This window comes from Artemia franciscana, chromosome 7 (assembly GCF_032884065.1).
Source record: "Artemia franciscana chromosome 7, ASM3288406v1, whole genome shotgun sequence".
Classification (NCBI taxonomy): Eukaryota; Metazoa; Arthropoda; class Branchiopoda; order Anostraca; family Artemiidae; genus Artemia; species Artemia franciscana.
In genome coordinates this window covers 30,618,964-30,635,093 of record NC_088869.1, presented here as the reverse complement: position 1 = coordinate 30,635,093, position 16,130 = coordinate 30,618,964, and the positions used below count along the sequence as shown (strand labels likewise).

Below are 16,130 nucleotides of genomic sequence, written 5' to 3'. Positions count from 1 at the left end.
ACAATGGCAGTATTGCTATTCCTTCCAAATTTTCCAAATAATGGATGCAATGCTAATAGGCCAGTAATTTGATGGGTCTGATCAGCTGCCAGCTTTATAAGTATATTAGCATTCTGCCAGTCCCAAGGCACTGTCTTTGTATCCATTGATTTTTGGAAAAGTGCTGTGAGAGGCAAGGCCAATTCTGCATGAACTTCCTTTAATATCCAAGGGTGTACTCTGTCAGGCCCTACAGATTTGTTCTGGTTCACATTTTTCAGTCTAGCCTCAATGTTGTCTTTACTGACATTAATTGGTGACTTTGGTTTTATCAACTGTATACCTAGGTTAATTAGGAATTGGATCTCCATCTGGGGTAGTGAAGACTTTTTGGAACTGATTGTTCAGTGTCTCAGCTACTTCTTTAGGACTGGTAATAGATGCTCCATTAAAAGAAAGCTCAGTTACTGAGTGTCTTCTGGGTTTTTGCAGGGAAGCATACCTCCAAAATTTCTTGGGATTTGATTTGGAAGCATCTGCAATTGCTTATTCATACTCTCTTGTAAATTTTCATGAAAGCTGTCAAACCTTATTACACAGTTGCTTAAACCTATTGTAATTTACCTGTGTTGGTATATCATTTTTTCTTCTACTGCTTTTTCTTTTTTGGATCACAAATTTAATAACACAGGTGATAAAAGGAAGGGTTCTTAGCTTATGAATCCACTTAATTGTTGTATGCTTGTCACAAGATTATACAGGAATCTCTTATACTTTACTCCATGATTCAGGAGCATTTGCATTCTCAATGAATGATCAATCTTTTCTTGATAATTCTCATCAGACTTGGTTGTAATTTTTTTGAATATTGAGTTGGTTTTATTGACTTGGGTTTATGTTCTGATCTGGGACTCCAAGGTGTCCCATTCCAGCCTCCATTCCTTATTGCTCCACTCCTTGTCAAGTGAGACTTTTAATTCTTTGACGGTCTTACTGGATACAGTATGATCGCTCAGGGAGTTCCACTTTTCTACTACCCAGTTGGTTAGGAAGTGATGGCGATCCCTCCTCTGAACGTTGACCTTTATGAGCTTCTTAGAATGACCCCTTGTCCGCTGTGATGAATTGATGAAGAAGAGACCATGAATTGGATTGTTGTGAATCAATTTGTAAGTGTTAATCATGTCATCCCTTTTTCTTTGGTAAGTCATACTGCATAAGTTCAGAGTTTGTAGTCTCAATGGGTAAGGAAGATGTTGGCACTTGTCTACTATCTTTCTTGCTCTCCTCTGTACTTTCTCTATCATGTCCTTATCCACTTTGTAGAAGGGAGATGCAATTGACATGTCAGTTTCTAGCTTGGTGATATGTTCATGGAGATCTAGTCGTGAATGTTCATTTAATTGTCCCCAAAGTGCGGTTCGCGCTAGCTACAATCTTTTCAGTATGACTTCGAAACTTTAACTGGCAGTTAACTATGACACTCAAGTTTCTTTCCTCTGTAACTGCAACTAGGGGTTCTCTTTGACCAGTTATTTGGTTTTGCATGGTGTAAATATGTTTTTGATTTTTATTGCCAAAATGTAAAACTTTACATTTACTTGAATTAAATTCAAGTAGCCATTATCTAGCCCAGTCATCCAGCTTGTCGAGATCGGCTTGGATTGAGGCAGCCTCCGCCCAAGATGATTCTGCCCCAATGAGCTTAGAATCATCTGCATAGAGCTTTAGAAGGTTTTGGAGTATTTCAGGATCATCATTTATATATATGTTGGAAAATGATGGCCCAAGCAGGGTTCCTTGGGGAACTCTGCTAAGAACAGGTATATGTGATGATAGTACACGTACTCCTTTATCATTAATAGCAGCAACTCTTTGGGTTCGTTCTCCCAGGAAGTCTACAATCCATTCAATGATGTCCAAGTGGATGCGACAAGCTTGAAGCTTTCTTTTCAGCCTTAGGTGTGCGACTTTGTTGAATACTTTTGCTTGATCCAACAAAACATGTCCACGGGTGTCCCTTTTTCCAGTAGTTTGGTGACTTCTTTGTATGACTGTATTAGGTTTGTGTTTGTGGAATGGCCATTTCAGAAACCATGCTGATTTGGAGACATGATGTTGTTGTATGTCAAGTGCTTAGTGACAGCGTCATTTATGATTCCCTCGAAAATCTTTGAAGTTGCTGATGTTAGACTTATTGGCCTATAATTTTCTGATATTATCGATATAAATGTCAAATAATGTTGGACCAAGGATTGTTCCCTGTGGGACTCTACTTTCCACTTCACTACTATCTGAGGGAAATACCTGACCACTTTCTTGATGCACCTTTATGCTTTGTCTTCTATCTTTCAGGAATGTGATCACCCACTCAACAATCTCCTGGCTCACCCTGATAGCAATTTGATTTTGCCTGTAGTCAATGATGACATACTTAGTCAAATGCTTTGGTAAAATCTAGGAGAACGAGGTGGTAAAATCTAGGAGAATAAAGTCTACTGGGATTCCTCTATCTAGGAGCTCTGTGACAAAATTGTATACATCTATCAGATTTGTACCAATGGACTGTCTTGATCTAAATCTGTCCTGACTCTGTGTAGTCATACTGTCAGAGTCAAGGTGTCTGACAATGGCAGTATTTACTATTCCTTTCAAATTTTCCAAACAATGGATGCAATACTAATAGGGCAGTAATTTGATGGGTCTAATCAGCTGCCAGCTTTATGGATATATTAGCATTCAATAGTAGCATTCTGCCAGTCCCAAGGCACTGTCTTTTTATCCATTGATTTTTTGAAAAGCGCTGGGAGAGTCAAGGCCAATTCTGCATGAACTTCCTTTGATGTCCAAGGGTGTATTCTGTCAGGCCCTTCAGATTTGTTTTGGTTCACATTTTTCAGTCTAGCCTCAATGTTGTCTTTACTGACAGTAATTGGTGACATCGGTTTTATCAACTCTATACCTAGGTTGATTTGGAATTGGATCTCTCTATCTGGGGTAGTGAAGACTTTTTGGAATCGATTGTTCAGTGTCTCAGCTACTTCTTTAGGGCTGGTAATAGATGCTTCATCAAAAGAAAGCTTAGTTACTGAGTGTCTTCTGGGTTTTGCAGGGAAGCGTACCTCCAAAATTTCTTGGGATTTGATTTGGAAGCATGTGCAATTGCTTATTCATACTCTCTTGTAAGTTTTCATAAAAGCTGTCAAACCTTATTACACAGTTGCTTAAACCTATCGTAATTTACCTGTGTTGGCATATCATGGTTTCTTCTACTGCTTTTCTTTTTTTGGATTGCCAATTTAATAACACAGGTGAGAAAAGGAAGAGTTCTTAGCTTATGGATACACTTAATTGTTGTATGCTTGTCACAAGATTATACAAGAATCTTTTACACTTTACTCCATGATTCAGGAGCATCTGCATTCTCAATGAATGATCAATCTTTTCTTGATAATTCTCACCAGACTTGGTTGTAATTATGTATACACATGTCTTACATACTGATTTTTCTTATGAAACAACCTAAGCTGGCAAGCAATTGTAATGTGAACATTTGCTCTAAATGGTGGCTCAGGCTTGATACTAACAGTTGTTTTTGGGTCTCTTACTAAACCAAATGGACTGATGTAGGGTTAGTGAGGCAGCAGACATTCAAGACACTAACATTCCTCATTCCATATTGACAGCTAGGTACTGTTACACATACTGAGCATCATCCGAGCGTTTAGGAGCACCAAACACAACAATGTTCAACTTTTGCTTTTGCCTGTTGCTCTCCACAGCAATTAAAGCTCTAACTTTGTTTTGAACTCAGTGTTAAGATCATTCTTGACATTATTACTTCAGCAACCATTAAGTCTTTCAGGATTTTTTGATCTGTTGCAGTTCCTAAGAACTGTTCAAAATTCACCACAGAGTGTTGAATGTCTTTGAACTTCAAATTGGTTTTGCTTTTGAGTTCATCTTTCAAACTGCTAAATGAATCCTTTACAGCTTCTTTCCCTTTTGTATTCAAGTCTCTAATAGTCACCTCCATATCACTTTGAAAACCACTAAGTGAGCTCGTTATAGAATTATCAACTATTTGAGGGACTTCCAATGCACTCACACCACCAGGCTGTGGGTCTCCTTTGCATAATGGACACTTCCATTCACAGCCCATGTGCCAAGTCATTTTATTTAACAGTACATATTCAAGTTTTGTAAGATCAAGACACTATGGACAGCCAATGTTCACATCTGTCGCAATTCAATGCTGACAACTTGTCACTTAGGTTTTTTACACAACTCATGCACTTAACTTTTCCTTTTACTGGGCTAATCCTGATCTGCTTACCCACCATACTATTCTGTGGGGATTCTTCTTCTAATTTTAGGAGAAAAGTTTCCAAAGTAACTTGTGTTGTATTAGGAAGGAAAGTTAGAAACAGATTGGGGAATATTAGTGAAAACACTTTAGTTTTAGTGGAAAAGGCAAGAAGTCTGTACAAGAAGTGTTTGAATATGAGAATAAAAAGAATGTTTAGAAAGTGAAGAAAGCATTAAAGTATGGTTTAAGGAGGTATGAAGTGGAGATCATAGATAAAGTTACTGAATATATAGCAAGATGACATAATAGTAAAATACTGCATTTAGTTGTAAAAATTGAGAGGGAATAGTCTATCTGGAATTGTCCCAGTTAAAGAAAGGAATGGGCCTCGATTAATGTTAAAGAACGAGTTGAAGAGAGACAGGCATAATATTTTGAGAATGTACTTCACCATGATAATGTTACAGGAAATGGTACAGAAAAGAATGAAAAAGTTTGTGACACTTTGGATGTGAAGACAGATTTATTATGTGAGGAAAAAATTAAAGATACTGCTCCAAAAATTAAATAATAATATGGCCTCAGGTGCCAGTAGTGTGGTAAACAAGTTTTGATATATGGTGCATGTGAAGCTAAGGGTAAATTACTAAAGGCTATGAATATGATTTTGGAAAAAGTGGAAGTACATAATTATGTTAGGATAGCTTTTTTTAACCCCAGTACAAGAAAGGTGATAACAAGGGAATATGGATATTATGGAGGCATTAGCTTGGTTTCTTTTGTAGCAAATTACTTGGCATGATACCATTTAAATGCCATAAATAAGTTTTAGCAGAAGAACAGCAAGGTTTTAGAAAGGGGAGAGGATGTGTTGATTAAATTTACACTCTTAGATTAATGATTAAAATATGCCTGAGTCAACAGGCCTCTTTAGTCATCAATTTTATCAATCATTAACAGATGTTTTGCTCAGCCAATAGAAGAGCTGTAGCAAAGGTCTTATCCTTTCATGGCATACCAGATAAATACATTAAAGTGATTAGTGCTATGTAGGAGAACAACATTGCAATGGCTAAGGTTAGAAATGAGAGTGGTATCTGGTTTTGCATCAAGCTAAACAAGATTGTGCTCTTCTCCCGTTCATACCAATCATTCTTATCAAGTTTGTCCTAAGGAGCACAGCAAAGGCTGTTCATAAAATCAATAGAAAAGTGAGATTCTAGACTTAGATTATGCTGATGATTCAAGTGTCTTAGAAGAAAATGTTGGCAATATGAATGGTGTTTTGAGAGTTCAGGGTGCAAGAATAGGTTTGAAAATTATTGGCTTGGAAAGAAGGCCATCACCGAATAGAATGGGCAGATGTTGCAAGGAAGGATTTAAAGGAATTAAAACTTCTTAGGAGAATGTAAGGAGGGAAGCATTAGATAAGTTGGGATGGAGGAGGAGTGTGCGCAGCTGTCTTGCCCTCATTTGCTGGAGTATTTTATTATTAGTAGTAGTAGTTGTTGTAATTTTCCTAAGGAATGGGAATGGAATGTTCCCTTGAGCATTTTAATTTTTAATAATTTTACTGAATGTATTTGAAAAAGCTTCGAAATTAATGTAGTAAGGAATATTGGGAGTTGTGCTTTGTCAAAAGCTCTTTTCACCTGGAAAAAACAAGCATAATATGAAATGCTTAACTTTTTGTCATTTTCAATATGTGACTAATTTATGAATGGTGTGTATGGTATATCTATTCTCTGTGAAAACAAATTGTTTGAAGCAGATTTGACGAAAATTATTTTTAGATTCTCCATGTTCAACCCAGCAAGACCCTAAAGTGTTTTCATCTTATGGGTTCCAAGTGAACCCCTATGCAGTAAAAAATTATTGCCAAACAAAATGTAGCGAAATTTTGAAGAATTCAACTTCAATCTCATGCAAACCTTTGCTGTTTATACTTGTGAAAAAAATTGAAATATTGCAATATTCTTTACTACTCATATGAAAATTTGAATGATGAATGAAAAATTTTGCATCTGAAAAGAATCAGGCATTGCTAAACTTTATGCCTATTCACTTACAAATTCCACAAAATCTTTATATTCATTTTTATTGGTGCTAATGCTTTGAGAATACCTTATTTCGTAAGGCAATTGTGATGGAAGTTGAAGCGAAAGTTTTGCGAAAATTGGGATGAAAGCTTAATAGTAGGCAATACCGTTTAGCATGTAAAATAATTTTCCAAAAAGATGACGGTATTTATGCAGCAAATTGTGGAAAAAGCATTCCAGCTGAAAACTTTGCATAACAAATCTAGTTGCAAATTTTCATTAGAACATTGCATAATCCGTATATCTGATCAGGTTTTCTTGAAAATCACTGGGCAAAAACCATGAATAAAGGGAATGGGTTTTAAGAGGTGCAGGCTTTGTAAATTCCAAGCTACCTGTTGTGCAAAAGTGCCTGGACTTCATCAAAATTTGATAGGCTCTATTCAAGAAATTTTAAACCATTGATTTTTACAGTCCAGATGCTAGTAGACAAGCTTTATTGATATCTGCTACATATGATACATAATATGCAGTAATCATAAATAGTAATGCAACATACTAAACACAGTTATGCAATAATTAGCAAAGTGTTAAAATTAGCAATTATTTCTGGGCGTATTTCATGGTAATTTTGTGTGCACATACAGAACCAAACCACCCTTACCATTAAACAATTTGGAAACGTTATTTCGATTTTATTTTTTGACAAATTAACAGTTCGTTAGCTCTTGTATACTGTATGTTTCGAGATTATAACATGGATTGAGTCCATTTGTGCATTCTGGGTGCCATTTGACATATAATAATCTTAACAAATTTTAGATAGAGTGAGCCATTCCAATGGTAATCGCAAATCTAAAAAGTGTTCTTTTTTTTACTGCAACAATAAATACATAAAAAAACATCTTTTTAGGATGGTTCAGGTGTTCAAAATTCATCAATCGGAAAGCTACTCATCAAAACTTCTGAGCATGCAAAATTTTATATAATTTTGAAATAGAAGAGAAGCACTCCTAGGATTTGTGCTGATCTTGACGAAAGTTACATTTTTAAGTCCAGAATGACCATGAACCATATATTGGAGTTTTCACGTTCACGTATGCAAAAACACAAAAATTCCCATTTTGTCTGGAGAAGTTGGTCCCCTTAACCTTAGGATCAACATTAAGATATAACCACCAATATGAAATTAAAAAGGGACAGACATAAAAAAAACGGCGTTTCGGATCGTCAAGGTAAAGAAGACCTATGTTAAAACTTAAAAGAAAACAGATATTGAGATTTTAACTAAATTTTGTATTATTGTTTTTATTGTTCAAAAAGTACTATCTAATTGTATAAACCATTCTTGTGTAAATTTTTTCTGTTCTTGACTACAGTTCATGTACCTCACGTGTTTATCCTCTTGAATTTGAAAAACCTGGAAATTGGTGGATGTTGGATTGTTACACTTTGAAGAAGACTGAAAGCTATTTTTTTTTGCCAGATATTTTGGGTTTGCTCCTAGTTGTTCTCCTTGATTATAAAAAGAATATATGAGTTTTTGGAATTGTAGTCTTTTATACTTTTCAAAGGAATTGCCTTGCTTTCTGAAAAATTTTCTTTAGCTGTACAATGACAGGAATAAGGAGTTGCAAGTACATAGCTTTTATATCTTTTTAATTATTTATTGATTATTTTAGTGATGCACTTAACTATTTGGCCGACCTGCTTAGTCCTGTAGAACCATCTGAGCACAACCAATGGATAGAAAGGATAATTGACCTGATTTTAAAGCAGGGGCTAACGTCTCCTCTGGTTGATTTAAAACATGTTGAAGCAGCAGCACTTGTAAGTGTGAATAACTTACATATTTATTATATCTAACAGGGTACTTGTTGTCTGCAGTGAATAAGTGTGAATAACTTCTGTATTCGTTATATCTAACAGGGTAGTTATTTTCCACAATTGTACCTGTAGGCAAGATTTGGATTGAGGGGGGGGCTATTGCCATATCAATCCGAAGGAAATCGCTTTCTTCTGCAAAATATGGAAGTTATGGCCTAAAGATGTCCTTTTAAGAATTCTTTTCACTTTCTATTCCTTTCCTGCATTCATTCAAAGCATTGCTGAACTATTGGTTAGTGTTCTGTAATTTTTTTTTTTGTGAGGCAGGACTGTTGAGTTTGCCAAGCATTGAAATAAAATAGCAATATCATGCAAAGCTTCTTTCCCAGCTTGCATAGGTCAGGGAATGGTGAAACACTAAAATTTATGTAGAAGTCCCATGCACAAAGCTTGGACTCTAGGCCTACTGCTTTTAGGTACAAGAAGCTTAATTTAAACCACTACTGTGCTATTCTCAGCTCTTATTCAGATATGCTACTTTTTGTGGCTATTTGGGAAAACTCCTGCAGACTTGAGATAAACTTTGCTGCAGATTAGAATTGCTCAATGTCTGTCCTTAAACTTGCTGCAAATGATATGAGTTAGGATTGAAAAGGCCAAAAAAAAAAAAACTGTACTTAAATTCTGAAGTAAAGGATCCAATTAAAGCAATTAAGGTTCTTACTTTACCGAACATAAAACGTTTGGCTAATGAATGCTCTTACTGACCAAAAATTGTATTCTCTAAACTTCGTTGCAAATTAGACTTGCTTAATGTCTATCCTTAAACTTGCTGCAAATGATATTAACTAGGACTGAAAAAGCTAAAAAATGAACAAATAAACTGTAATTAAATTTAGAAGAAAAGGATCCAATGAATGCTCTTATTTGTGTGATGAATGCTCTTACTGATTAAAAATTGTATTCTCTGACACGTGTCTTCCAATATTTACTCTTGCTTATCCAGGAGTGTACCTTCACTATAGTACCACCAAATAAGGGAGGAATATTATTCATAAACATTAAAAACCATAAAAAAAGAAGCTAAAAACAGAAGAAATTTTGACTGTAAAGGAATACGCACCAGGTCACAGTCCTCTGTCCGGTTTTATTCATGTTTCAGGGGTGTATTTACGTCGGGTTCCTCGTACTTGCTGAATATGCAGTGTTGGTTTCTTGTTTAATATCCTTGTGTATGTTTTTGTTGTCAAGAATATTTGTGTTTTCAAATGTTAATTCATTCTTATTGATTTTGTCTTGAATGATGAAGTCTACATTAGATGCACAGAAAAAGCTTCCTATCTGTGGCTGTCTATCGCGTACAAGCTTGTATTTATTGTCAAAGGTTCCTATGTTCGACTCCTACTGACTGCGATTTTTCCTGGCATTTTCCTTCTATTCATAAAGATAATTTCTTAAACCACGTTGGCTTGACATAATATAAAGAAAGAGAACAATCAGAAATGGGGGTTTTTAAGGCCAAACGAAAATACTGAAAAAACACACAAAGTGAATATTTCGAGAGGACGACCGCCTCTCTTCATCAGACAAACAAAACAATATTTTCAAGAAAAATGTCGAAGAAAAAATCAAAAAGACAAACGTGGAAAGTCAATGTGAAAAAAGAAAAACCAATGAAAAACCAAAAATTAAAAGACAAATAAGATTCAATAAAAGCTAAAAATTGTAAGCATTAAAACAAAATACCTAACAACCATAAAGCTGGTTGTTAGGTATTAGGATTTAATTCTTACAATCGTTAGCTTTTATTGAATCTTATTTATCTTTCAATTTTCGGTTTTTTCATTGGTTTTTTATTGGTTTTTGTTTTTTCACATTGACTTTTTGCGTTTGTCTTTTTGGCTTTTTCTTCGGCATTTTTTTTTTCATGTATTATTATGTTCATGCTGATGAAGAGAGGCGGTTTTCCTCTCGATGCTTTTTTTTCTCTTTTTTTCAGTATTTTCGTTTGGCCTTGAAAATCCCATGCTTGATCCTTTTCTTTCTTTATATTCTATTCATAAGTGTGACAAGTTTTGCAAACCTGTAAGGGGCAATTTTTGGAGAAGACCGAGTGAAAGGATTTTAAATCTGAACAAAAATTTAATGATGATTTTTATTTTTGAGGCTTTTAAGTCCCTAGGCCCGGGCTTTCCCCTGTGTGTGCCTATGCTTATTATAGTTTAGGGGGACTGATGAATAAGAAATGTTCATTTTAGGGTGTCAAATTGCCTCCGCATTGAAGCAGTATTCTACTAGGCCTATACAAGATTTTTATGAGTAACGGACAAAGTAAGCATGCAGAATTTGGTTGAAACTAGTTGAAGGAACAATAAATGTATTGATTTGACGGAAAAGCCTGGAATGGATATAAATGCCTGCGTCATTGATACTAAAAACGATAAGATTGCTCGTGGGGGTGGAGGGGATAATGCAATTTATTATCTTGAAATGAACACATAAATATGATTTCATTCAAGGGATTTTTTTCCCCCAAACCAAGACTCAACGAATTTTCTGAAATTTGTAGCCTATTTCGATTGTTTTTATTGGCCATAAAATCTCAGGACGCCAATATTCCAAAAAACAATATGGAGCCGTTGCCGAGAAAAAATAGATACATAAATAAATATACAATTAATTCTCTTTGAAAGAGATAAGTCTGGGTCCTTGGGGGGGGGGGGGGGTCAAAAGCCCGAGCTGCTGACTGTAGTAAGCCAAGCGAGGGGAGAGAGGCGAAATAATCCAACGTAGGTCAAAATCCTAAGCTAAACGAGGTCGCGTTCACAAGGGCCTTGGGACCACGTTCTACTCATTCGGAGCGAAGGCTCGAGCAATGAGACAGTCTTAGCAAGATTCAATTTTTTGTGGGGGGAGGGAGGGGACAAAAAGCGTGAGAAGTGGGCTCTTTGCCATCCAAGAGGCTCGTATAACATCTTATCGGTGATCTACATACACATGCAAGCTAGTTTTCCTTGTGATATTTCAGTTTTACATCTTTGCTAAAGTATTTCTTTAGTTCTATAATCGTAAGCAATTTTCTCGCAGAACTAACGAATAGTATTTATAGGTGGCACCTATTAATAACAAAATCAGGAGAATACTTGTTGGTGGTAACTACATTTATTTTAGAATTAGTAATGCTCAGGCTTTACATCAATTTGTTGCAGTTCTCGGAACGTTTTGATTGCAGTTCTCTGCAGTGTTTCTTTTTGTAAGTAGCTGCATTTTGGGGCCTTTGCTTTGTGGGCGATCAAAAATAACACGGCAGCATTGTTTGCATGGAAAGGAGTATTTTCTCAGTATGTCAATTCAGCAATGTTACAGATTCTTGAATTCTAGTAAGTTTACAAGTCTACTAGGTCTAGTAAGTCTAGTACAATTCTACTAGGTTTACAAGTAACTACACTTAAAGTATAAGTCGAAATCATGTTTTTACCATTCGGTGTCTTAGTTTTGGCCTGCAAATATTAGTATTCATGTTCAAAGATACAATGTACAAGAGGGCTAGGAAGAGGAAGTTCCAGAGTAAATTCTGTTTCTTCTTAGTGATTCTTTAAAAGTAAGACCCTTCGTTTACACTCAAAGGCACCCAAACTCATTAATTTGCTGGTAAGGTTAGATTCTGGCTTCAGTCTAAAAGTATATGGAGCCATCTATTTTACTCATTTCAAGTTGTACGTGGAGTGGATTAAAGAAAATCTATGTTCTAAAGGCTATTGAGTTGTTTTCTTGACAAAAGAATGTAAATAGTACTAATTGACCAATTTTCTTTCCTTTTTTTCTGAATGGGTTTAGCTGTTTGCAGCGCTTTACATTAAAAAGAAAGTTCTTCTTTGTTTGTCTTCTTTTAAGCAAGTTAGTATGGATAGGTCCTTAAGATCAGAATAAGTACATAAAAACAAATGAGCCAGACATACAGAATTGCCATGCCAGACATAAAGAATTGTCATGTTATAGATCCAGCGTTCTTTGCTTTAAAAGTAACATACTTCATGTGTTCTCAAGGACACCCAAGTTCATCAATTTTCTAGTTAGATCAAATTCTGTCTTCAGTCCAAAAGTATTTGCCATCTCTTACTCAATTTAATTTTTACACGAAGTGTACTAAAAATAAGTTCTATGTTCTATGGGTAATTGAGTTGTGTTCTTGAAAAATCCAATTAATGCATATTGGCCAATTTTGTTTTCTTTTTTCTGAATGGCTTTGGCTTTTTGCAGCCCCTTCCTTCCTTAAAAGGAAAGTTCTTTTTTGTATGTTGTCTTTTAAGCAAGTTAGCTTGAATAGGCCCTTAAAATCAGGATATTTACACAAAAACGTACGAGCTAGACACACAGGATTGTCATGTTGTAGATCCGGAGTCTAAACCTAAATCACCATTTTCCTAGTTTCTTTCTGACAATATTGGGCTGTTAAATTTAACCCAAATACGTGGTATTAATGAAAACTAAATGAATCATCTATAAATATTAAAAAAAAATGAGGGACTAGAGAAAAAAGAAATGAACAAATGCAAGCTATTTCGAACTCAGGACCTTCAATTACGCTAGTTCAATGTTTTCGTGTAAATTGATTTTAAAAACTTTTTCCAAAAACAAGTTTTTCAAAGAAACGTAAAGAGCTACATTAAGCCAAAAAATAGCAGAAATAAAGTCAAATAATCTTCCGAACGTACAGCTACCGCAAATCTACCAATAAATAAAATGAAACTGGAAACGAACAGAAATTACAATAAATAGCCGAGTCAGACCCAAAACGAGCAAAAATTAACATGAGTAGGGTTGATAACCCCCATGCCTTCTCAAGACCAGAACAATCGCTTTACTAAAAAAAAAACAAATAACCGTGGATTGTCAGTCTAATTCACATATACTAAAATATCTCCCTTAAAGTTCTGATAATTTTTTATTGTCGAAAGTAAAAAAAAAAGTGAAAAAATTTAAATCATATTTTGTTTTCAGTAAAGCGGAAATTATGTTCTGGTCTTGAGAAGCCATGGGGGGTGCCCCTAGTATATAACTTACAATCCATTCCTGGAAGGCTGTGGGGGGGGGTGTCATCCTCAAAGACATAATTTCAGGACCTTTTAAATGCGCTGAACAAAATGGCTATCTCAATTTTTTTGATTGGATGTCTTTGGGGAAATGGTGGGCGTGGGGGAGGCATTGGTTTCCCTCCAATCACTTTCGACTATCAAAAAGGCACTAGCCCCTTCAATTTCCAAAATTAAATGTAATCACCACTTTACGGGTAATGACTGATTATTTGTTTCTCTTCGTTTGGTTAAGTGTGCTTATTACCCTTAAGATGGAAGTATTTCTGTTTTACATTAGAAGAGGTTATTTATTTCTGCTTCGTGTAGAAAAAATTTATTGTGTGAATCGAAAAGAATTTATTTTATTCTTGTTGCTTTTCTCTAGAATGTTTTATAATTTTCTTTTCTAATGCTATTCTTTTTTCCACTGTCACTTCTTTTATACTTTAGGAATGTGGAAGAACTAAAACAGAAGAAGCAGATACTTTTTTCAACGTGATCAGTGCCTATGATGTGCCTCACTATGTTTATGTTCCGGATAGAAAAAAGTATATCCTCAGTTCAGCTGCTGGAATAGCAAATCCTTCTATATACTCTGATGCGGACACAAAGGGAGCTATGTTTAGAGAACGGTATGATGAATCTCAGGGCTTTTACTGATATTGCTGGTTTAAATAAAAGCTACTACTATTTGTAGTAAAGTTCCTAAAACAAAAAAGCTATTTTCTGCTATTTGAGCTGCATTCTCTCTTAATCCCTAGTGTTTGGTCACTTGCAAGGCTACTGTCATTGGTTTGGCCAGTTGGGCGTAAAACTCCTACGCCTTGTATGAGGTCAATCTTATGTAGAACATGGATTTATCTCTCCGAGAAGAAGATAATGTGATCTCTTTTCGGTTTAGAGGAAATAATTCCTGGAAATTTGGATCTCGAAACACAAATTCTTTTTACCTCTAGGAATTTTTTTCTTAAATTGGTTTCCCTAAAGTTTTATGCATATAAAGCTTTAACTCAGAGCTAGGCCGAAAAAAATCGGACTGCGATCCAAGTCAGAGGTGGCCGAGAGGATAGGAAACTTTCTAGATTCTTATCATTAGCATGGGCACTGTAAGGGTCTGTCGGATTCCAACTGAACTGGATCAGAAACAAGAGCTAGTTTTGCCTTTTTTGTGCCAAAAACAATCTGAGTTTTGTGTATAGGAGAGGGAGGTTCTAAATAGAAGAGGGAGGACAGAAGGTATAACTATATCACAGCCAAGCTTGGGGGGAAGTGGAAGCTAGTATCCGAGCTGTACAGTTTGGGGTTCAGATCTTTCTAAGTTAGGGGGTCTGTCGGTCCTTTCGTTAGGTTCTCTACCAGAAAAGGGTTGTCAGAGCTCAACCAAACGTGGGGGATGTAAGATTGAATGTCCTAGGTGAATCTTGTGGTTACCTGAATGAAATGTGACCTGTCTGTAGGGGGGATCTTAAAAGCTTTCCATAAGGACATCTACCAGATGCTGTTATTTGGATCTAAATGAATCTTGGGGAATGTTGGATTAAGTGTCTAATTGTGCCTTTTTGGGTTCTATTACCCATTTAACCTCTGTGGAAAGAAAGGAATGAGTTCTTTAATTGTTTTTATTATGACTTTTACAAGAAAGAGTTGTTAGTTCTCAGTCAATCTTGGCGGGAAGTAATGTCCTAGTTGGGTATTTTCAGGGTACATATATGATGTGACCTTTCAAGGGGATTTCCTTATGATTCCTTAGGAGAGGGTTTTAAATCCTTGTCATCTAGACATCTACCAGAACACATTCCAGAATTTAATCAAGATTGATTGAAAGTTAAAAGCTAACGTCGTACTTTTGCTTTGTTGGGGTGCAAACCCAATCCTACCACTGTGAGGAAAGGGAGGGGGAATTCTTGTGATCAATCTATCGACTAAAAGGGCATTGAGAATTCCACAAAATCTGGTGGAAATTGAAAACTAGTTCTGCGTTGTTCCTTTTAGGAACCCAGGCTTGATCTGACCTCCGTAGTAATTCTGGGCCCCTAAATTCTTTCGCGAGATTGTCTACTAGAACAAGTTGTCATATTTCAACCAAACTTAGTGAAAGATAAAAGCTTATTCCTGGATTGTGGATTTTTGGTATCCAGGTTCAGTCTGATCTGTTAGGGTGTAAGATTTCTGAATTCAATTTATTAAAATATCCCCTAAAAGAGGTTGTCAGACTTCAACCAGAAGTATTAGTAAATATTTTATCTATGATTTCCTTGGGTACGATTTAGTCTGTTCCGTGTAGCATATACATAGACCTAAATGCTTGTCATCAAGACATTTTCCAGAAGGAGTTATCGAATCCCAACCAAAGTAATTAGAAAGAACAGTTGGGTATCAAAATTATGCCATTTGATAGTCTTGGCCTGACCAAGGCAGAAATTAAGAGCCAGAAAATGACGCATATTTTCAAACTGTGTGTCTGAAAATATTGTTTTGCTCAAAAAGCGGCCAAGTTTTTTTTTTTTTTTTTTTTTTTTTTTATTTATTTAACTGATTCAAATCTACATCCTTAAAAGTCAGCATCAGCCCCAATATTATATTATCGAAATTATTTCTCAAAAGGACGACTAAACAAATATATATGTATTTTTTTAAATTTAAATTGCAATCCAACATTTTAGCTATTAAGCAGAAAAGCTAAAAAAAAAAAATCAAAAATATTCATATCACAATAAAATTTAAAAGTAATTAAATCACAATAAAACTTTTAAAGTAAAAAAGGAACAAAAATCAGTTAAAAAAGGATGTAAAGAAAAATAGTAGTTGATGGACGAAAAGTAAATGGAGATGTTAAAACTGAAACGAAAAAAAAATTCATATAATAAGTGATATAATTATGAATTAATAATGAAACCTAAA

General features: G+C 35.4%; 1 protein-coding gene across 2 annotated transcripts in view; it reads left to right on the top strand.

Annotated features, from left to right (window-relative positions):
• Positions 1–16,130, top strand: part of LOC136029154 (DNA polymerase epsilon subunit 2-like) — a 96,934-nt gene that overhangs the window by 3,460 nt on the left and 77,344 nt on the right. For both annotated transcript variants that reach the window (XM_065707248.1, XM_065707249.1), the window contains exons 2-3: positions 8,010–8,157; positions 13,680–13,861. In XM_065707248.1, coding sequence (XP_065563320.1) covers positions 8,010–8,157; positions 13,680–13,861 — 330 coding nt within the window. The remainder of the gene's footprint in view (positions 1–8,009; positions 8,158–13,679; positions 13,862–16,130) is intronic.